Genomic DNA, 23,130 nt, shown 5'->3' on the forward strand with positions numbered 1-23,130 from the left:
ATTTTAATTAATTAATGAATTTTGTTTTATAAGCCATCCAATCAATCTATGGTCTTCTGTTATAGCAATCCAAGTGAAGACACCATGTCTGCTTAAAGAAATACTGGATAAACTAAACATTTGTATGTAAAAATACTTATTTGGGAAGCATTCAATATGAGTAAGATCCATGTTAACAAAAAGATGGCCTATATAATAGTCAATGTGTTTTAAAGCATCTTAAGTTTCTTGTTAATTTTTGAGATTCATGAAAAGAGCCTTAAGAGAACCTTTTCAACTGAGAAGACTTGGAGACTTCAACATAGCTTACTGAATGTATTTCAGGACTTTTATTACTGAAGGATAGATATAATGAGACTTTCAGATAAGTGAGGAAGAAAATTTATAATAACTAAAAAAAGTTGCTGCACTTAATTAGAAATGTAGCACTTGGTACATAAAAAACAATGCTCTTAGTTATCTCATTGTTCTAAATCTCAGTTTAATCATTTAGAAAACAGGATAAGGTTTTACAAGCTTGTAATTTGTAAACATGTTATTATACAAATATTGAAATCCATTGAATTGTAAGCTTTTAGAGGACAGAAGCCTGTCTTATTCACATTCTGCATCTAAACTGGTGCCTGTGGCACAGGGTAAATGATTAACAAATGTTTATTCAAAGACTTAACGAATGATATGAACTCTTAACATTGATTAGTTTTTGCTCTCTCTAACTTAATTCTCTCCTCTCTAATAACAACAGAAACAGTAAAGAGAAAATTCTAGATTACTAAAAAGAAAATATAAATCCGAACACAGAAAGGCTTCCAAGAGGAAAGCAATATTCATTGAGTGACACCTAGCTTGTCCCACCCTAATCTGTTCTTCACACTGCAGCCAGAGTTTTGAAATCACAGTATTTGAATATTTCACCCTCCTGATCAAAGCCCTTCAACAGTTCACTGCTCTTTGGATAAAGTCCCAAATCCCTAACAAGGCAAAGAAGGCCTGGCGTGATCTGATCCTGCCTACCTCCCCAGCTTCCTAGCTCTCACTCTCCAGAATAAAGGTGTCATCAGGGCTTCCTCAATGGCTGTGCACACACTGCCCCCTCTGCTCAGAATGCTTTCTTCTGGCCTGACTTCTCTTACGGGTCTCAGGTAAAGAAATCCACATTTAGAGATGCCTTCCCCAAGTTACACATGAATGTTTACCACAGTTGCAATTTAACACCCTATTTGCAGTTTAGATTGTAAGCTCCAGGAAGGTAAAGACCACTCTGAGCCAGTTACTATTCTGGCACAAGGCCTAGCATATCAGAGGCACTTAATTTTGACTGAATAAATGGATAAATGCATGAAAGAACATGCAAAAGTAATTTCTTACTACTGATTTCAACACCTGGAATTTAAATAAATAAATAAATAAATAAATAAATAAATATGGAGGTGATGTGGACCAAGATTAGAGCCAATTAAAAAGCCAGAGGGTTGGCCGGGCGCGGTGGCTCACGTCTGTAATCCCAGCACTTTGGGAGGCCGGGGCAGGCGGATCACGAGGTCAGGAGATCGAGACCACCCTGGCTAACACAGTGAAACCCCATCTCTACTAAAAACATTAAAAGATCAGGTGGGCATGGTGGCGTGCGCCTGTAGTCCCAGCTACTCAGGAGGCTGAGGCAGGAGAATTGCTTGAACCCAGGAGGCGGAGGCCGCAGTGAGCCGAGATCGCACCACTGGGCAACAGAACAAGACTCCATCTAATTAAAAAAAAAAAAAATTAAAAAAATTAAAAAGCCAGAGGGTTGTCATCACATAAAGCCCTTGAAGTCATACTGAATACTGGGAGTGGGAAATAGGAGACACCCAGAAGACTAATTGTAATTCATCAGAATCACCATACTATTGTGTAATCAAAACTACATTGCCATAGGCCTTAATAAAAAGCACTACTAATGCTTTATACATACATGATATTCCATATGCATATATTCATGAATTTTCATAATTGTTATTGCTTGACTTTCAATTCTACTTTGAATAAAAAATCTGAAGCAATAGAATGGAATTCTCATTATTGACAAAAGCTATGTCACTTAAAAAATTTCTAACTTCCTTGAAACAATATTGATACTAATCTTACATTGCAATTCAAGTAAAATACATTAAAGTTTAAAAAAATTCCAATTTCAGGCCGGGCACAGTGGCTCATGTCTGTAATCCCAGCACTTTGGGAGGCTGAGGCCTAGACCAGCCTGGGTAACATGGTGAAAACCTGTATCCACAAAAAATGCAAAAATTAACTGAGTGTGGTGATATGTGCCTGTAGTTTCAGCTACTTGGGAGGCTGAGAAGTGGGAGGATCACTTGAGCCTCAAAGGTTGAGGGTGCAGTGAGCCATGATTGTGCTACTGCACTCCAGCCTAGGCAACAGAGTTAGACTCTGTCTCCAAAAACAGAAAAAATAATTCCAATTTCAACATTTAAAATACAACACTATAACTTCTCAAAGCAAATTATGTAAACTTTTTCTAATGTTAATTTCAAGTATACTAATATCTAGAGGAAAGTGACAAACAGATCTAAGATACAGAAGTGGGATTCAAAGCTCTGATAAGTTTCCCAAAACAAAAAGTCACAAACTGTTGTTCGATATTTAACTAAAATTCAATGACGTGAATTTCATTCATATAAATAAAATGAAGGTAGAAACAAGCTAATGTGTTAGGTTATGCTTAATACTTTTTCTCAGAGACTCGGTCTAACATAATTTTATAATCATATGACCACTGAACCCTTTCGGATTGAAAATGTTTTAATTATTTTTAGCATCTCGTCGCATGAAAGAGAAACAGATTAAGTTGATTTGTTACCATAATGCTATCTAAATGTTCTTAGGTATTTTTCAAGTGTGTCCTGGTTTGCATTTCATCACAGGTGTTACTACAGTATTTTACAGATCATATTTTGCTCAGTATTCATTAAAGACTGCCCAGTATTCTTAACACACACTCTCTTTTAAAGCTAGGTACAGATTTCATAGTTCTATCTCTTCATTCTCTTCTCCTAAAGGTGACAATTTAAGAACTGGATGAACTTAAATTCTAATAAGGGAGGTTTGGGTAGGGAAAAGAAAATTAAATATTAATTCATAATAAAATCATTTAGATCAATTCAGAAAACAATTTAGCATCTTTTATCTTAGAAGAAAAAACAATCTTCAGAGGAAGAACACTAACCACATAAGTGTGATGAAAGAGGATATAATGTAGCCAAAGTAATACTGTCATTCAGTTTTTTGACTGAAGAGAAATCAAAGACAAACTTTCATATTTAAAGGAAAATATAACCAATAAACTTTGAATTCAGGACTTGGCATAGGAAAAATAAGGCTGATGGACTTGGGTTGGTTCTGGTAGACTTTAATTCCATTCCACATTTTCTAAGAAAGTGAAATTAGGTCTTGCCAGCTATTCTCACTTTCTTTTCTAGCTGGCTTTTTCTCTTTTCTTCATATGCTATTTCTCTTTAGTCTTTTTGTTTCTGTCTCCTATGACTTTCCTTTATCTTACTCTAGTCATCTCTTTCCCCCAGGGCTTTGAATGTACATTCAACATAGGTTCCTGCTTTCCTGACATCTGGAGACAGGACTCAGAGCCTTCAGGGAGAGAGCTTCACTATCTGCTGTCACTGCTCAGGGAACCTGTCAAGGAATCTGACTGCGTTATCTTAGGAAGATATTTTTTCTTTCAGACAGAATCTCACCCCATCACTCAAGTTGGAGTGCAGTGGTGTGATCTCAGCTCACTGCAGCCTCCACCTCCTATGTTTACGCCATTCTCATGCCTCAGCCTCTCAAGCAGCTGGAATTACACGTGTGCATGACCATGCCTGGCTAATTTTTTTATTTTTTATTTTTTGTAGAGACGGGGTTTCTCTGTGTTGGCCAGGCTGGTCTTGAACTACTGGCCTCAAGTGATCCACAAACCTCGGCCTCCCACATGCTGGGATTACAGGTGTGAGCCACCAGACCCAGTCAGGAAGAGATTATTATTCTAGGTATCTTGCTATTCCCTCTACCTCAGAATCTACTTCCATCTATTCTTCCATTGAAAGGTAGTGGTATGGCTGGGTGTGGTGGCTCACGCCTGTAATCCCAGCACTTTGGGAGGCAGAGGTGGGCAGATCACTTGAAGTTGGGAGTTCAAGACCAGCCTGGCCAACATGGCAAAACCCATCTCTACTAAAAATACAGAAATAAGCCAGAGGTTGCAGTGAGCCAAGACCACCTCACAGCACTCCAGCCTGGGTGACTAAGTGAGACACCATCTCACAAAAAAAAAAAAAAAAAAGAAAAAAAGAAAAGAAAAAAAAAAATTAAAAGAGACAGAATATGTTCCTTGCTAACATAATAGAAAATTTAAAGCTAAGAAAAAGAATAGCAGCCAGGCGCGGTGGCTCACGCCTGTAATCCCAGCACTTTGGGAGGCCGAGGCAGGTGGATTCCCTGAGGTCAGGAGTTCAAGACCAGCCTGGCCAACAAGGTGAAACCTCGTCTCTACTAAAAATATGAAAATTAACTGGGCAGTGACATGCACCTGTAGTCCCAGCTACTCAAGAGGCTGAGGCTGTAGAATCGCTTCAACCCAGGAGGTAGACGTTGCAGTGATGCAGTGGGCTGAGATCACGCAACTGCACTTCAGCCTGGGTGACAGAGCAAGACTCCATCTCAGAAAAAAAAAAAAAAAAAGAATAGCAGAATGAATACTGAGCTCTAATGCCAAACGTAGTCAAATAGTGTCATGATCTAGATAGTCTGCATCAGTACTCTCTAACTGAAACAGGAATGTGAGCCATATGTATAAAGTTTTTCAGTAACCATATTTAAAAGAGCAAAAAGAAAAGATACTTAGTATCATATTGGATAGCACTGGTCTAAAAATCAGAAAGCAGTTTACAACAAACCTTACTGAATCTGGCTTTTCAATTGCTCTTGATCAAGAGCATTTATTTTAATGCTGTTTCTTAGTCGAGTCATTGCTCTTTCCTAGTGAGCATGAAAAATTCTAAAATACACTATGATTGTAAAATCAATACATCTAAGAGAAAACTTACATCTCATCTCTCCAACCACCCACACCCCACCCCAAATAAATAGCTCATCCTGACTTCCTTGTCTCAGATGATGATTTCCTTTTCGTCTAGCTCAAACCCAAGTCAACTTTAACATTTTCTTCTCTTCTACCAAAGCAGATGATTGATCCTTTTACAGTTTCTCTTGTACCTGCTGTGAGATAAACTTAATCCAGGTCCTAATTGGGCAGAATTATTTGCATTTTATGCAAATCTGTAACTTCTTTGGTCTCTGTGCCTCATTCTGTTCACTCCATTCAACAACTGCCAAGTGCTTACTATGTGCCAGGCACAGTTTTAGGTGCTGGGGATACCACAGTGAACACCACAAAGGTCCAGGTCTTATGGAACTTATATGTGAATAGGTGAGAGAATCAATATATACTGTGTAGAAGTAAATGATCTGAAGGAATACAAAGCAGAATAGGGGGCTAATGAAAGATGATGGTGCTATTTTAGAGAAAGTAAGTCAAGAAAGCTCTTTTTGTGGAGTTAAGATTTGAGTAGATAACTGAATAAAGTGAAAGAAAAAGCTGTGCATATCTCTAGAAAGTGGGTTCCATGTGGAGGGACTGGTAGGTGCAAAGTCCCCAAGACAGGTTCAGCTTGTTGTGTGTGTTCCAAGAACTGCAAGGGTCCAGTATGGCTGTAAAAAAACAAAGGGAGAGAGTGATAGGAGATGATGTTGGCAATGCAGCCAAAGACCAGATCACGAGCGTACTAGAGGATATGGCATGAGTATGGACTGTATTCTAATTGTGGTAGGAAGTCAGTGGACATCTTGAAACAGGACAGTAACATAATCCAACTTAATATTTTAAGTGCATCACTTTGGCTGGTCAGAAAATAATCTGTAGGTGGGCAAGAGTAGAAACAAGGTAACAGTTGCAGTGCAGGAAAGAACTACAAGTGTCCTGGAATCAGATGGTGGTAGCGGTACTAGGGAGAAATAGGCAGGTCCTAGATTTATTTTGAAGGTAGAGCAGTGGGGAGTGCTGATGAACAGGTTGTCTGGTGTACAACACAGGAGTCCAAGACGGCTGAGCAGTGAACAGTGAACGGATGCTAGTTCTAGGAAGAGCAGTTTGGCTGAGGTTGAGGGATGCTGGTGGTACATGGTGTCCATTCAAGAGTTCAGTTCCAAACACTTTAATTTAGATATTTAAATTGAAATATCTCTATTTCATTCTTATTTCAATATAAAAGTCATATTAAGCTTCCTAAAATAAAATTTTCAGCATGTTATTCTCTTTTCCACAAACCTTTGACAGAATCTCACAGTTTACCAAGTAATCTTTTAAACTCCTAAGCTTGGAAGTCAAGGTTTTCCACAATAACCTCTATCCAAACTGCCCCCAACTCTGTTTTTCTTATTACTGTATTCCTCGTAGTGCCTGGGAAATATGCACGTTTAATAAAATGTTTATTAAGTGAATAAAAACCTTTGTACTTTTGTCACTCCTCTGTGCTCATCCTTTGCCCTATTCATGAGTCCCACTGAAGCTGGCCTCCTCAATGAAACCTTCCCCAAGCACACTGGCTATATTACACTGGTTTTTGACTGTATACTCCTGACCAGTGGTATTTTGGTAAATGTTTAACAGCTCTCTGAAAAGCAATGACCTGATTTGTAGTATTTGCTACAAATGCTATAAATGCTGTGACGTAAATGCAACCACCACGGGTGACTGCAAGTCATCAACATGATGTCCCCGAATGTAGTCCTGGGAAGAGGGGCACAATTAGCTATGACGAGCTGGTAGAAGCCAGTTCCAACACATCATTACTCAGTATAAACTGCTTGGATCATTTTTAAAGTCACCTACTGCACAGTAACTTTTATTTTAAGTACCTATATATAAATCTTCCTATTAGATTGTAAATTTGTGAAGTGTAAACATTGTGTCAGATACATGGCTATAATCAGCTAAATGACTTTGTCTCAAAGTTCACATCTACAAAATGGAGAGTCAGACTCAAACTGTAAAATTCCACAGTTCTGTGTCTGAATGGTCTGTGTATCTCCCTTAATTTCTCAGTCCAATGCTTTAAGCCTGAATAAGTAAATCATTATATTGGACCCAAAATAAAATCTGCCTTAAAAAAGATGAAAGAAAGGAACATGTGATGGCATTTTAAGATCACAAATAGAAAATATGATCACAGAAAACTCTATATAATCACTTTTCCTTGGATAGAGTTGAAGCATAAGAATGTAGTTCTTTTGCTTTAAAGAATTCAAACGTATACACTGATCAACCCAAGAAGCATAATTAGCCTTGGACTAAAGTGTAATCATTGGACAGAAAAAGAGAACACAATGAAATATTACAAGGAAACTAAAAGATACAAAATTGACTGAATCGTAGCACAGAATGAGAATAATAGCTTTTGGAAAATTCCATGAAGTGAAAAACATCTGATTCAAGTAAAATGAAAATTTTATGCTTTTAATGCTCATTTTTAGATAGGCAGGCCACGATGGCTGGCTTAAATCTAATTTAACTCTCAAGAGATTCATAAGAAAGACATTTCATTTCTTTCCCCTAAATAGGATGAAATTCAGGTGTGTTAAGGCATAAAAATCTCATGTTTTCACTCAGAAATAGTTAAAATATGTGAAAACACACATCCTCTGATGCTTTTTCATAGTACATGCCTCTGCCTAAGCCCTAGGCACACTAATTCCATTCCTCAGTCTTACTCCTTTAATATCACGAATGCCACGCCAGGTCTGTTTCCCTTAACGTGCTGAAGGCTGCTGGCCTTGCAAAGGCTAAAGGAAATGAGAGAGACCAGCAGGAGTGAATGCAGGGAAGGGGTCCTAGGGGTAGGGCTGGGGGTGGAGGTTATGGGGAACAGGGCTTAGCAGCAGGGGAAGGCAAGCAGAAGGTGGTAGAGCAGGCTTTAGAGCACAGGCTCTAGAAATCCATCCAAAGGAGTCCAGAGAACAAGATCCAAAGAGCCAAGAAGGAAGGTTTTGTCCATAATGACATTCCATTTAAAAAGAACCACTGGTCCTACTATAATTTTTTGTCATCTAATATGCCTAGAAAGAATGAAACCTTGAAAGCATCATACCCACTTTTACTTTAACGGGGCATCTTTTTGTGCACCTGCTTTCTTAATTTTCTTCAGGCACAGACAATCCTGGAGTGCAACAGCTACTTGCCAGTTTCTCCATGGCAATGCGTGTGCCTAAACAATTTAGAAGTCAGGAGAAGGGAAGATATTATAATCTTGGAAATGGTCTGATGGCATGGAGCATCACAGAATAGTTTTACCTTTAGAACCCATTAATTCCTGGTTATCTTGATATTTATGGTTAATCTGCTTTGAAAATCGATTTAGAAATTCTGTAAAGCTGGCAAAAACTGGAGCTAATATGTAATACATTATTTTATGATATACAGAACCACAAGACGCACAGCATTAGGCCCTCTCAGGAAAGAACACTGCAGAATAGACACCCAAAGGAAAAAGAGAAGAAAACAAAATTCAGAGCTGTATGGATGACATCTGACAAATTAATACAAGAGATTAAAGGAGTAACAAATAAAACAATTTGATAGAAAATAGGTAGGAGAAGTGGTGGGCCACTTCACAGTGCAAACCTAGCCAAAAACTGTCTATGTTTAATACTTTCTGGTTGAAAAAATATATATTTATTAAATAATCAAACTAATTTAATCTTTCTAGGTGCAGAATCTTACTGCTCGTCTAATGATAGGGGATCAGTACCACTGTACTCAGCAAAATCTGTCCTTCTGGGTCCCTAAAAGGAATGTAAAGTAAGTCTATCATAAGCAATGTTAATATGGTATCCAAATTCTAGTAAAAGCTGTTTCCATGTTCTTATTTTTGTCTGAGTTTCAAGTGACTGACAAAAGCTCATATATACACAAATGTAAACATGCACATGTATTCTCTCTTTTCAGAGTAACATTATAAATTATTATGAGATACCAAACACAAATTGGCAGGCCCCTAGTATTCTTGAAAGACACTGCATGTATGTAGCTATGTAACAAATGATCTTACAAAAAGTCTATCCTGTTTATTTTGAAATTCATCATGCTCACAAATAGAAAGATAATGGTAGGTTTCTGGCACTACATTATTGAGCTGCTTCCTGTCTAAGTTCTACACTTGCTTATCAACTGGTGATTCACGCAGTTAATCCTATTTAATGACTCACTCTGTGGAAGAATGCTAAGAATTAATAAATTTAAAAGTTGTGTAAATGAGTGAAAATGTGTACATTCTTTTAATTACAGTTACAAATGTTATGGAAATAAGTGAGCATAACATAAGAACACAGATTTAGGAATATGACCACCTTTTGTTTATATTATACGTAGGGGCTTAAACTATTTTGAAGGATAGCAGGATTGAGAAAAGTAAGCTGTTCATTTTTGATAAGTGATTTTAGGTAATCATGATACACATAATAAATTCTACCCTCTGTTGCCCAAACAGTATCTAATGACATGAAAAAAGATGGTATACTTTCAAAAAATAGGTAACTTTCCCATTTAAAATCTTAAATATATTCAGGTCAAATATTAAACTAAAAAATCATAATACATTCTTCTCAGTATTCATACTGCATATATAACAATGATTAGCACAATGTATAAGTTTATAAATACATCTTCCTGGTTTTATGTATTTTTAAAAATTTTAAGTTTGCCCCACGAAAAATAACAAAATACAGTGAATTAACAGAGTTTTACAATATTTCCCTAGCTAGAGAATGTCAAGAGAAATGAACTTTCACCATGTACAGATTATTAATTACCTGGTTTAAGAGATCTTCTACTTTCTTCTGCCATGAATCTCTTGCTGCGTTTTTCTCTCGCTCTTTCAACTGCAAAAGTTGAGACATTGCTGACTTCTTATCCTCTTCATGTTGAAGCCTTAACTCTTCACGAAGTTTAGAACACTCTTGCCTAAAATAAAACAAACGCATTTACTTTGTAAAGAGAATTGTTCCTCTCAATGACTGTAAGAGTCCACGGGTTTTTTAAGTGCTTAATTAATCCTCTTCAAAAGTCTATGACGCTGAGTAAAAGCAGATTATTTACTTAAGGGCTGTAAAATAAACTGGTAACTTACCCCAATATCACTGATTTATCAATTTATTAACAGCAGAATAGGTACCAGAACAAATAAGTCTTCTGATTTCAGGTTAGTTTTCTGCCTATTTTATATTCAAGGAAATGCAAAAAGTAAATCTGAATTCGAACAGAAAAAAAATCCAATTTCTCTGTCTCTAATCACAGGAAATTTCAATTTAAAAGACTGCTACTATGTCTTTAACAATAGGATAATATGAGTTATACAAGAGAAAAACTTTCTTGTATGTCTTTATTGCGAAGATTACAGAACAGAAAATGTACCTAAGATTTTCAGTCCACTTGATTTCTAAGTCATGGGCCATTTTGTCCACTTTGAGCTTCTCGTCTTCTTTCATGGCAGCAATTGTTTCTTCATGCTGTTGCCTTTCTTGTTCTAGCTCACCCTGAAGAATAAAAACTTTTCAATGAAGACTAAACTTCAAAAACAAACACTGCTGGTTATTTTAAGTAAGAGCTTGTATTAAAACTTTTAATTTTAAATACTTATAGCCCAATAATTGATAATGCTATCTGTGAAAATGACTCAAGATTTTCTGAAAATAAAATATGTAAAACAAATTTTATATTTTAAATGTTCTTGTCTAAACTGTATTTTGTTAAGGCTTATATTACAAATTATTTAAATAGTTTAAAGTCAGCATTAATCATCTTAATTATACTTTACATGTATTAAGTATCTAACGGTAGATTGATCATCCAATTACCTTCACCTGTACACCCATTACATAGACAGATATGTTATTCAAATTCACTCATACTCATATTCGAAAGTATGTTACTTGCTCAGAACTTAAGTATATAGCTGTATCTAACTGACACGATAAAAATAAGTATGCAGAATTTAGGCTACTGTTTTTATTATGTAACTTCAAACTAATTGTCCATGTGTTTGGTGTTATGGTAATATGCGGCAATATATACAAGATTCCCGTAGATTAGCATGAATCAAGTGGCTCTGTGGAGCCTGGGGATAGAGGTGACCTGTTTGGACAACAGTGGCAGCCATCAGCCCCTGCCAGCAGAGCAGCTGCTCTCGGGGCACAAGGCAGAAGAGGAGCAGATGATGGTCTATCTTCCTGTTATCACAGTGACCCTTTCGAGATCACCCATTTGCTGATGACATGTGGTGTGGCAGTTTTTGAAGGGTATACCCAGATTAATGAGAAAAAAGCAAGCCAATGTTGAAATTGCCATTCTACATTGTTGGCCTGGCTACTAAGCAGTAAGTTTTGAAAACTGAAGGCAGCCATCTTAGCCAACTGTTCTTTTCAGTAAGTGTTCTGCCTCTAGTAACTTCTGTATTTTCCACCAAAGGCAACATTAAATGGAGTAGATTGCTTAAAAAGTATTTCTTTTCCTCAATGCAAAGTACATCATTAGACATTATTGGGGTAGAGGAAAAGAGGTACAAAAAAGAAAAAAAAAACACTTGGTCTTACGGAGCTTACACAGAGTCATGGTAAACTAGGATGCAGCATCTATATTTTCTCAGTTAAAATTCTGCCCAGCAGAACAGAAAATAAACAACTGATAGAGTTTTGCTTAAAATGTTTATTATATCTACTACTGGACAGAAGTACAATGTAAATATGAAAAAAGACCTGAAAGAAATGAAACTGAATCACTAAGCCCAAAACTCAGTGCCAGGACAGCAGGGGGAAAGGCAATCAGCATAAAATACCTTAAAGTCAGGAACTGGGTGCGCACCACGGCAAGAGAGAACCTCCATTATACCATATAAACACAACCTATATTCAACTAAAATTCATTAGAAATATTTTGACTGTTTACTTTTAAATATATTTGTATGACCTTAAGATACCATTTTCCTTTCATTTTTTGACAATGGAAAAAACACGTCTTAACATAGTTCGGTCATCCAGTTCAGTTTCACACCATAGAATGCTACCATCGAGATTATAGTCAATATATTTGGCATCACAGAAATTAAATATATCAAGTTGTATATTATACTAGCTTTAAATTCCAATTATTTCTTATTATATATTAAAACTGTCATATCACACAGCCACTGGAGAAAGGTAAACGTAAGGAAATGAAGATTTGAGGAAAATGAAGTAATTTATTGTCACATAATTCAAAATGGAAGATAATAAAGATTCAATGCACACAGAATATAATTATATCATAGATAAAATATAAATATAATTATTTTCACTAAAGTGCCCTTGTTTATATGCTTTTGAAATGTCACCAATTCTAAACTAAAGAAAATTTGAAATAATATTAGTAAAAGGCAATATTTACTGAGTGTTTGCTATTTTGCTAAGCACTGTGCTGTAAATGGTTTATCTCATTTAATTATTACAATAGTGCTGTGAAGAGTGTTATTACCCCCTCACCCCTCCTTCATTGTGCAGATGTGGAAGGTGAGGCTTTGCCCAAAGCTACACACTATGTGGAGGATTCAGAATTTACATACAACCAACCTGACTTCAGCGCCTATAGTCTAAACCATCTCTCTGAAGGAAAAGATTAAAAACTCTCCGGGTACGACACACCCAGTTTTATGGATTATTTTTCTCTACTATCTAAGAAAATCTAAATCTTTGCTGTGCTTCATGAGAGTGGAAGAAAAAAGGCAGAGTCTTTCTGAAATCTGCAGACACAGAGAAGCACTTACTTGCTGTATATGAGAGTTCTAACTCTTACCAGTAAAAGAACTGCACATTCCAATTGTTATGGGTTGAACTGTGTCCCCTAAAAGATATATTGAAGTCCTACCCTCCCAGTACCTCAGAATGTGACTTTATTCGGAAATAGGGTCAGGACAGATGTATTAAGTTTAGATGATGTCAAACTGGAGTAGAGTGAGCCCTTGTTCCAATATGACTGGTATCCTTTTAAGATGTGAAGATAGGCAGAGACGGAAATTATGCTGCCGAATGCCAAGGAATGCCTGGTGCTACCAGAAGCTGGAAAATACAAGGATGGATCTTCCCTTAGAGTTTAGGAAGGAACATAGTTGTGCCAACACCTTGATTTTGGACTTCTAGCCTCCAGAGCTATGAGAGAATAAATTTCTGTTGTTTTAAATTCCCCAGTTTGTAGTATTTTGTTATGGTAGTTCTAAGAACTAATACACTAATTATATACAATGTGCTGCTTAAATAGCTGTAGGTCAAATGGCTAAATTATATTTCTATTTTGCTGCTGTTTAGATTATAGTAGAATTATGAAATTACCTCCACATTTAATAGAGCATCCTTGGTCTCCTTTAGGCTGTCTTTAGTCAAATCAAGCTCAGTCTGAAGCCTTTCCTGGGAGTCCTGAAGACTAGCAATAAGTCCTTCTGCAGAGCCAAGACCTTGTTCACTTTTCCTTACCAGATCTTGGAGGCGGCCAATCTGTAAGTAAATAGGGTACTTTTAATATACTTCATTGTAATAGAACAGCAAAATAGTCTTACAATTTCTTCCTATTTTATTTGGTTGTAATTTTACTGAATGGACAATTTCCTGATTAATTTGGAAAAAGCACTCAAATAACCATGACAGTTTTCTTCTGTTGTGTTTTGAAAAGACTTTCATATTTAAGATTTTCTTTTTTCAAGACAACCATGTAGAGGAATAGACATACCTTTGTCCAACAAAGAGAATTCCTAGTTCTACCATATAATAAAATACCTATAAGAAGCTGAAGCAAGATAAAGATTATATAAAAGAGTAAAACAAAATTTTAGATAAAAATATCTTAAAAACCGTTCTTTAAAATTTAATCGTTTATTTCATTTGAGTCTCTATCTCCTATTTGCAAAGGGGATAAATTTAGGTCAATATTGATAAGCTGGTAAACGTATTATAAACTAGAGTAAGTTGTGATTCCTGTGTTTCCATACAAAATTTGTCTCATGAAATCTTTAAGAGTTGAATTTATACACTCTTGAAATTAGGAGCTAACAGACAATTGTTGATTAAGCATAACCCTACTGTAAAGTTACGAATACTAAAATACATACATGAAATATTTCAAATTATTTAGGACAATGCTATAAAGTAAAAACCTCATTCTTACAAAATGGCCTAGCCTATGAAATTTCTACAAAAATTAAAATTGATAATTTAAAAATAATACCTATTTCTCCTTGGAAATACAGACATTACAAAAAAAAAAATTCTCCTTCAATCCTTCTCTGACCCACTATTCCCTCCCCGGGTGCACAACCTTCTGGTCCCCTCTCCATGCAGGTATATGCTCTGCAATACTGGTGGTGGTAGTATTTTATCTTGTTGGTGTCTCTAAAGGAATGCTAATCTCATAAGATAATTAGAGGAGCTACATATCTTTTCCCTGCTCTGAAGTATTTTCACAGGAAAAGAATCACCTGTTTCTTGAAAGTTTGGTAAAATTCTTCCATAAACTTAAATTATAAAGAATGCTATTCTAGGGCTGGGCGCAGTGGCTCATGCCTGTAATCCCAGCACTTTGGGAGGCCGAGGCAGGTGGATCATCTGGGGTCAGGAGTTCAAGACCAGCCTGGCCAACATGGCGAAACCCCATCTCTACTAAAAATACAAAAGGTAGCCAGGCGTGGTGGCGCACCACTGTAATCCCAGCTACCTGAGAGGCTGAGGCAGGAGAATTGCTTGAACCTGGGAGGCAGAGGTTGCAGTGAGCGAGATTGCGCCACTGCACTCCAGCCTGGCAACAGAGGGAGACTCCACCTCAAGAAAACAAACAAACAAACAAAAAGAATAGTATTCTAGTAACAATGTAAAGAATTCAAAGAGAAGGCCTATTAAGGCCATTACAAATCTAATTAGAGATAGAATATTTAAATAAGCAAAAACTTCAAACTTCTGCAAAGTTAAATGTAACAAAATGTAAAAAGCAAAGTAAGTGTTGAACATAACTGATCAGTTTGTTTTCTTAAATACAATAAAAATGGATACTTGGAGAAAACACCTATTGTCTCCCAATAACAAAATCTCCTTATGGCATTTGGGGCATCTACTCACATTCTTTATCGGTTCATGTGGTCTTAGTAAGCATTCAACTTAAACTCCAGAATGAAGCGCTTCATTGAAGTGTAAACCAGTAACGTCATCTCATTTTGTTGGTATGGGGATTGGTTCGGGGCAGGCACATGGTTTAAGCTTATCTAGTCACAGTGATCTCAGGACTTAAAAGGAGCTCCTAGAAAAGGTTTTTTGCCAGCTGCACACACACCTCAGGGAATATATGATTGAAGCATGAAGTCAACCCAGAGAACAAACCCAATTTAAGAGAAAAAGAAAAGCTGAGTTCTATTGTCACAATTTCAGTTCTGAATCTAGTCTTGCCTGATGCTAACATTATCCTTGGACTTTACAGTCATATGAGTCAATTAAATTTTCTTTTTCTTTAGGCTAGTTTGAGCTAGGATTTCTGTCATTTGCAATAGAAATCAATACTCAGATTCTCCTTATTAATGTACAGACTGAGGGAATACAGTAAGTAGAAACCTCCTCTTGATATATCCATCTATCTGTATTTGTTCTTCTCTAATCCATTCTCCTTGCAATACCAGAGTGAGTTTTTTATAAATTACAAATACGGACATGAGCATAAGCCCCACCCACTGCGCAAGCATCCACATATTTGCACTTAGCATCTTTCAACTGTTTTCCACTGCCCTTAGGATAACTTTTGAAATCTTTCATGGGGCTTATAAGACCTCCACGCATAGCCCCTGCTGATATCTCCAGCCTCAGCATGGCATCCCTTCTTCTTGGTCTTTATATACTCATTGAGAGAAAGAGTAGCACTAGGGTTAAGAATTGAATTCTGAAAGCATACTACCTGAAATGGAATTCTGACTTTATCTACTTATTATGTGCTGACGTGGGCAAGTTATTTAACTTTTCTGTGCCTTAGGAACTGGTATCTACGCACAGGGTTGCTGTGAGGATTAAAGAAGAGAACAGTGTAAAGAAGAGGCTATATAAAACAAAGTCTGGGACTCAGTAAGCATTAAATATTAATTATTATAGTTGCTATCACACTCCATTTTTTCTGGTGATATGGCTTGGCCGTGTCCCCACCCAAATCTCATCTTGAATTGTAACTCCCACAATTCCCATATGTTAAGGGAGGAACCCAGTGGGAGGTGACCGAGTTATGGGTTGTGTCTTTCCTGCACTGTTCTTGTGATAGTGAATGAGTCTCATGAGATCTGATGGTTTTTTAAAAATGGGAGTTTCCCTGCACAAGCTCTCTTTTTGCCTGCTGCCATCCATGTAAGATGTGACTTGCTCCTCCTTGTCTTCTGCCATGACTGAGGACTCCCTAGCCACGTGAAACTGTGAGTCCAATTAAACCTCTTTCTTTTGTAAATTGCCCAGCCTCAGGTATGTCTTTATCAGCAGCATGAAACAGACTAATACAACTGGTATTCTTACAATTCCTAGAGATTTCTCATGCCTCAGGGCCTTTGCATAAGCTTTCCTAAATTTATTATTTTGACAAGCCCTTGTTAATTACTTACCACCCTTTGTAATATGCATCAAACTTGTATTTACTTGTTTTTGTGTCTGTCTCTCCATAGTAGTGGGCACCATGTCTGACTGACTTATCACTGAAACCACAGTGTGTAACAGTGCTTTGGTACCTAATAGCCACTCAATTGAATGAGTCAATTACAGAAAAAATTCATATATACTTACTAGCAATTAAGAATAAAATCTCTAACATCTTGGAATGAAGGTATTTAACTCCTAGAAGGACCCTAAATGCCTTCATTTTCCTGACCTTGGATTGTACCAAGGCAGTTGCTAGGCCATGTGTGCCTCTAAGCAGGAAAAAGGCAATACCCCTCAGCGTGGAAGCAGTCCCAGAACATGGAAAGAGAAGCAAACAAAACTTGTGTGAACTAGGAGAAGACTCCCTTTATTCTAGGCAGACAGACTTCTGAGAAAATTTAAGTTTTTCTATACTTCTTCTACTACAAACAGTGCTGAAATTTTGTCAGCAATCCGTAATTATCTGCGTAGGTTAAATACACAAAAATGAAATTGTTGCATTAAAGCCTTTCTTTAAGGCTTTCTATGTGCCAATAAATCCCTTTCCAGGAAAATTACACAATTTTGTATCCCCATCAGCAGTTTCTGAGTGCTTATTTCTTTACCCTTATTAACAATGCATGGTCTCAATTTTTTTTATCAGTGTTAATTTTACGGTAATGGAATGGCATCTCATTGATTTCATTTCCAGTTCTTAAATTATACGAAACAATTTTTTTTTTCATGTTCATCTTTAGCTTCTAAAAAGATAATCTGGGTGTCTGTATTTTTCTTACTGTTTTGTAAATACTCTTAAAGTGTTAAAGACATGAATTCTTTGTTGGTCAATCTGTCAATCTCTTACTTCATCTCTCCCAGTTTTTCCTCTTTCTAAATTTTGCTTATGATGTGTTTTGATATAAAGAAGTTTTAGCTTTAACTGTACAAATATTCTATGTTTCGATTCATAACTTTGTTATCATGATCAAAAAGCTTTCTTTGTCCTCAGGTTTGTTATTTTTGTTTTCATATTTTATTTATATTCATATCCATGATTTTCATATTATAGTCCAATCCTTAACCCACCTGGAACTTTGCTGATATGTGGTTGAAGAAGAGCTGTAACTTCCCTCTTTTCTCTTCTTTCATTTATATCTAGTCTTAAGAGAGCAATGTCACAGACTGTAATTCAGATTAAACCTATTGATTCTAGCTACCATCCTCAGTTTCTGTTGAAATTGTAGAAAAAGAGGCAGTATAGAGAATAATAAGCTATTTTTTGGCAAAAGGGCAGAGAACTCTCTTTTATTCTTTTCCTATGTGGTGATATTTTGTTTTGCTTCTCCCCACAACAGCACCTTAATGTTTTTGACAGTAAATTTTAACTGGTGGAACATAACCAGAGTGTCATGAAAAATTCAACATCAATTAAAGTTTTTAAATTATTTTTATTCTAGATATTTTACCTTCATAAGACTCACCTACCTATACAACGTCACCAGAATAAGTTATTATTATTAATATCTATAACATAGGCAACAGGTCTAAAGAATTCTTGCCTCTTGATTGGCTGTATTCAGCTTGTCTTCCAGTACTTCCTTTAGGTTTTCTAGCTCTTGTTGAAGCTGATTTTTATCCTCTTCTAGGTTTAGTTTCTCTTTGTTATGTTGTTCTTCCAATTCCTTAGAAAAAGAAATTTTTACAAAATTACAAAATTGCAAGTATTATATACTTCGAAGACTCCAAGAACAAGACTATTCTGTTTTGTATTCTGAAACTTTGCTCTTCAAATTGGCCTTACCCTTAATTAACAATATCTGAGTTAACAGTGACACCCATAGTGGCTTAGATTCTATCATTCTGACTCATTTACAATGTAGTTATAAGTTTTTAAATGGTGAGAGCATGTGACTGGACTAGATCAAGCTGAAGTCAAAAAACAGAAAATGTGAGATACAAAATTCTAATTAGGTCTTGAATTCAAAAAAATTTTTCCCTCAAATTCTTTTATGTTCACATAAAAAATGAAATCCAGTAACACTTCTACAAATCAGTGGTCTAGCGCTGGAACATAGTAGAGAATGAACAAGTACAAAATGAAGGCAAATGAAAGAGCAAAATGGGTAAAACTGATAATTACTGAAGACCACTTACTATTTGCCAGGCACGCTACTTAACACTTGGGTAACAAAGGCAATAAGATATGGAGCCTGCCCTTAATAAGCTCATGGTATCAAGCAATTAAATAACATTAACTAAATTAGACATGCATAGGGAGTATGGGAGTATATGGAAGGGGGACTAATAATGTCTAGGTTGGCAGGGAAACCTTTAGAGAGAAAGCAATCCCTAAGCATGGTTTGAAGGAAGAAAAGGCGATGGAGCAGGAGGGGAACATCGCATTCTGGGCATGGGAAAAAGCATGTGCTAACCACCATGAAGGCACAAAAGAGCAGAGTATGCTATATGCAGTTCAATATTTCTACAGTGTAAAATGAGAAGAAGAATAAATAAGGTTCAGTGTCAGAGGACCCCAAAACAAACCCGAGTTTGATGATTTACATTCATGGGTATAGTCACATTCACGGCTGTGATTACAGTACAGGACTCAAAGCACACACCACAAAGGAAGAAGGCACATGGGGTGAAGTCTGCCAGAAACAGGTACAAAGTTTCCAAGAGCCCTCTCACACAGGACACGCTTAATACCTCCAGACACCTGTGACAACTTGTGTGAAATGTTGTCCTTATACAAGACAGGCTGAATACTTCCAGCAACCTGTGACAACTTGTATGAAATGTTGTCTACTAGGAAAGCTCATGAGAGACTCAGTACCCAGGTTTTTTATCGGCGACTGATCATACAGGTACCATCTTCCTGTCACATGTCAAAATTCCAGATTCCCAGAAGGAAAGCAGTTGTTCAGCATAAACCACACTGTTTGCGTGGTTAGGCCACAGCTTAGGCCAGTGAGTCATTCTTATTAGGGAATGGGGGGGGTCCCTCCAGAAATCCAACTTCCCAGATGCCAGCCAAGGGCCAACTTGCCTTTTTAAGGATGGCAGCCTCAAGTCTCCTATGTTAACAGTTTTCTGCATGGGTTCTCTGTACATTCACTCTCAGTTGTGGTGGGTCAACTACAGTTATGGGCAATACAACCCTTTTTGATAACTGAATAATAAGAAAAGAGAAGTCATCTTCACCTAAATGTTCCTTAAGAGAGAATCTGATACTGGAGGAAGACTATTCTGGAAGGAGGCTGGTTTCAGCTTAGGTTCAGACATGAGGTAGACAGGCAAGAGAGGAAGAAAGAGCAAGTGATACACAAGTTACTCTGATAAAAACAAAAAGAAGGGTAGAAATAAGGCTGCAATAGGGTGGTGAATATGTTTACATATCAGAAATTTCATGTCATCTGTCTTATGGCAACCATATTTTAAAGAAAGACTTTAAGAAATTTAAGTAGTTTAAGGCAGGTGCTAGAAAATTAAAATTTAATCAGGTGAAGGGATAATGAGGAGTAAAGTAATGAGGTAAAAATGACATTGGTGAAAGATGCCTTGATTCTAGCACTTATAACTTAATAGAGAGGAATAAAGGCTAAAGGCAGGACATATGCAATTTATTCCAATAAGAAAGAAGGTGGTTAAGGTGAAAATGAATGTAGAAATGAAAAATAATACCAAAAGATAGCTAGGAAAGAGAGTACAGAAGAAGCAGTTACCACAGAACACTCTTCTGTAAAACTCTGAACATGTGATACAGGCAACCAGAATTGCTAAGCACGTACATGCCTCATATAACTAATGCTGTGCAAACTGGTTCTGGAATAGTGACCTGGCACACAGAATACTACCGTCAGAGTCTTGAGAAACAATGTGTCATTAACTTTTGTCTCTGGCTACATAAACATAATAGTAATAAGTTTAGAAAGAAATAACATTCTAACAGGAAGTTTTATTTGAATTTTAAATTAAGTTTAGGTCTTAAATATTTTACCCAGCTAGTCATGTCACAAAAGGAAAGTACACTGAGGCAGATCTCAATTCATATCCTATCTCTTCTTAATAGCGTTGCGGCTCTGAGGAAATCATCAAGGTTTATATAACCTATTTTACCATCTATATAATAAAAATAACTTTAATCTCCAAGTCATAAGTATTAAGGTATATATGAGAAAGCTCTTTGTAAACTGTAAAGTACCATTCGTGAAATATATAACAACCATCATTACTAAATGCCTACATGATGGTATTTAGATGCCTGGGGTTTGACAGATCTGGAAACTGAGTTCAAGGCTGGAGTCTTACCGGTTGCATGTGCTTGAGCACATCCCCTCTTCAGTAAAATGAGTACAGAAATCAAACCAATAATGTGTCATAAGAGTTAAATTTTTTAAAAGATGCAAAACAGTACTGTATATAGTAAGAAGTACTAATAACTAACTTTTATCATCATGTGCTAGAACATGGCTCGGTACTCAACACTTTATCTGACTTAATCCTCAAAGGAACATTTTAAGATGGATCATATCTTCTGTCAGATGAGGAGCCTGAGGCATAGCTTTTGGGGCCCAAAGTAATACAGCTAATAAGCAAAGAGCTCAGTGTAAGGCCAAGGTCTGTCAGATACTTTGCTTTTCCTACTCTGCAATTCTGTCTGTCATATATTACTGTTAGCAAGCTGAATACTTAATTGAGGAAGAAACAAACAAAATAAAACATAAATCATTTTCTCAAGGAAGAAAACTAACTACGAGAGAATATGTACTTTCAACTAGTTGAGCCTTCCTGAAGAGCACACCTATTAGATTGTCTCATGAAGAGACAGTTCAAGAACAAAAACAGTGTTTCTATTATGGCTTATATGAAGTAGCAATGTCTCATATCAATTCAATAAGCTATATCCCATATCAAGAACTATCAGGTATGTTACTCTTTGAACCATGACTTCGAGAATGATTACAAGACAGCAGTCATCAAAATGAAGGAAATCAGCCGAGTGCAGTAGCTCACGCTTGTAATTCCAGCACTTTGTGAGGCTGAGGCAGGAGGATCACTTGAGGTCAGGAGTTCGAGACCAGCCTGGCCAACATGGTGAAACCCTGTTTGTACTAAAAATACAAAAATTAGCCAGGTGTACTGGCATGCACCTGTAGTCCCAGCTACTCAGGAGGCTGAGGCAGGAGAGTTGTTTGAACCTGGGAGGCAGAGGTTGCAATGAGCCGAGACTGCGCCACTGTACTGCACTCCAGCCTGAGAGACAGAGTAAGACTCTGTCTCAAAAAAAAAAGAAGCAAATCATTGCTCTACAATATAGGTCACACTGGACTATTACAGAAATCTCGTCAATTTACAATGCAATGATAAATTAAATTTTTACTCACCATTTGCAGTTTTTTCTTATCCCTAATTGCATTACTGTGGACAGCTTCAATTGCCATATGGTGCTTCCAAGCTAATTCTTCCAAAGTCTTAGAATGGGCCTCGTTTAATTGAGTCACCTCCTCTTCCAATCTATTTTGCAGGTTTTTAAGTTCCCTTTCATAATATTCTTGCTGAGTTCTCTTTGCTTCACTTACTTTCTAAAATTAAAACAGACAAAGATCAATAACTAGTACCTGCTTTTTTCATTACTGCTATTAGGGTAATTTGAATACCCTATAAATATGGAAGCTTGAATAAACTGAGTGCTGTGGGATCCAGACTACGAAACATGAGAATAAATCATTAGTGTTCTCAGAAAGTGACAGGTGAGCCCACACAAAATGAAAAATTTTAAAGCAAGAGATAAAATAGACTATTATTATATTAGACCAAATGTGAGTTAATACATCTGCAAGCTTAAGAGTAAAGGGCTTCCTTTTATGTCAAAATAGTATACAAAATGGCTTACCAGTTAACCCACTCAAACGATATCACTCAATATAATTTTGAATGCCAATCAAGTACCTTTTGGGCATTCACAGTTCTAATAATGAAAAAAAGTCAAAAGACTGTGGCAATATAGTTTTATAAGTTCTATGAAAAAGGGATGTTGACACAGGTTTGCACTTTTTTGTCCCCACCAAATCTCATGTTGAAATGTGACCTCCAATGTTGGAAGTGTGACTAGTGGGAGGTGTCTGGATCATGGGGGTGAATCCCATATGAATCGCTTGGTGCTGTCCTTGCAATGATGAGTGAGCTCTCACTCTATGAGTTCACGTGAGATCTGGTTGTTTAAAGGAGGCTGGCACCTCCTTCCTCTTTCTTGCTCCCTCTCTTGTCCTGCGACATGCTGGCTACCCTTCTCCTTCCACCATGATTGTAAGCTGCCTGAGGCCTCACCAGAAGCAGATGCCAGTAGTACATTTCATGCACAGCCTGCAGAAC

At 36.8% G+C, this 23,130-nt stretch overlaps 1 protein-coding gene across 8 annotated transcripts in view; it reads right to left on the reverse strand.

The window, feature by feature from the left end:
• Window positions 1–23,130, reverse strand: part of FAM184A (family with sequence similarity 184 member A) — a 124,859-nt gene that overhangs the window by 32,674 nt on the left and 69,055 nt on the right. For all 8 annotated transcript variants that reach the window (XR_013416173.1, XR_001444529.3, XM_077999319.1 and 5 more), the window contains exons 5-9: window positions 22,143–22,340; window positions 18,315–18,437; window positions 13,462–13,623; window positions 10,517–10,638; window positions 9,916–10,066 (exon numbers count right to left, since the gene is read on the reverse strand). Coding sequence is in view for 6 of the 8 variants with exons in the window: in XM_077999319.1 (XP_077855445.1) it covers window positions 9,916–10,066; window positions 10,517–10,638; window positions 13,462–13,623; window positions 18,315–18,437; window positions 22,143–22,340 (756 nt within the window). In the remaining 2 variants the exon portion in view is untranslated. The remainder of the gene's footprint in view (window positions 1–9,915; window positions 10,067–10,516; window positions 10,639–13,461; window positions 13,624–18,314; window positions 18,438–22,142; window positions 22,341–23,130) is intronic.

The sequence above is a fragment of the Macaca mulatta genome, chromosome 4 (assembly GCF_049350105.2).
Source record: "Macaca mulatta isolate MMU2019108-1 chromosome 4, T2T-MMU8v2.0, whole genome shotgun sequence".
In the NCBI taxonomy this organism is placed as follows: domain Eukaryota; kingdom Metazoa; phylum Chordata; class Mammalia; order Primates; family Cercopithecidae; genus Macaca; species Macaca mulatta.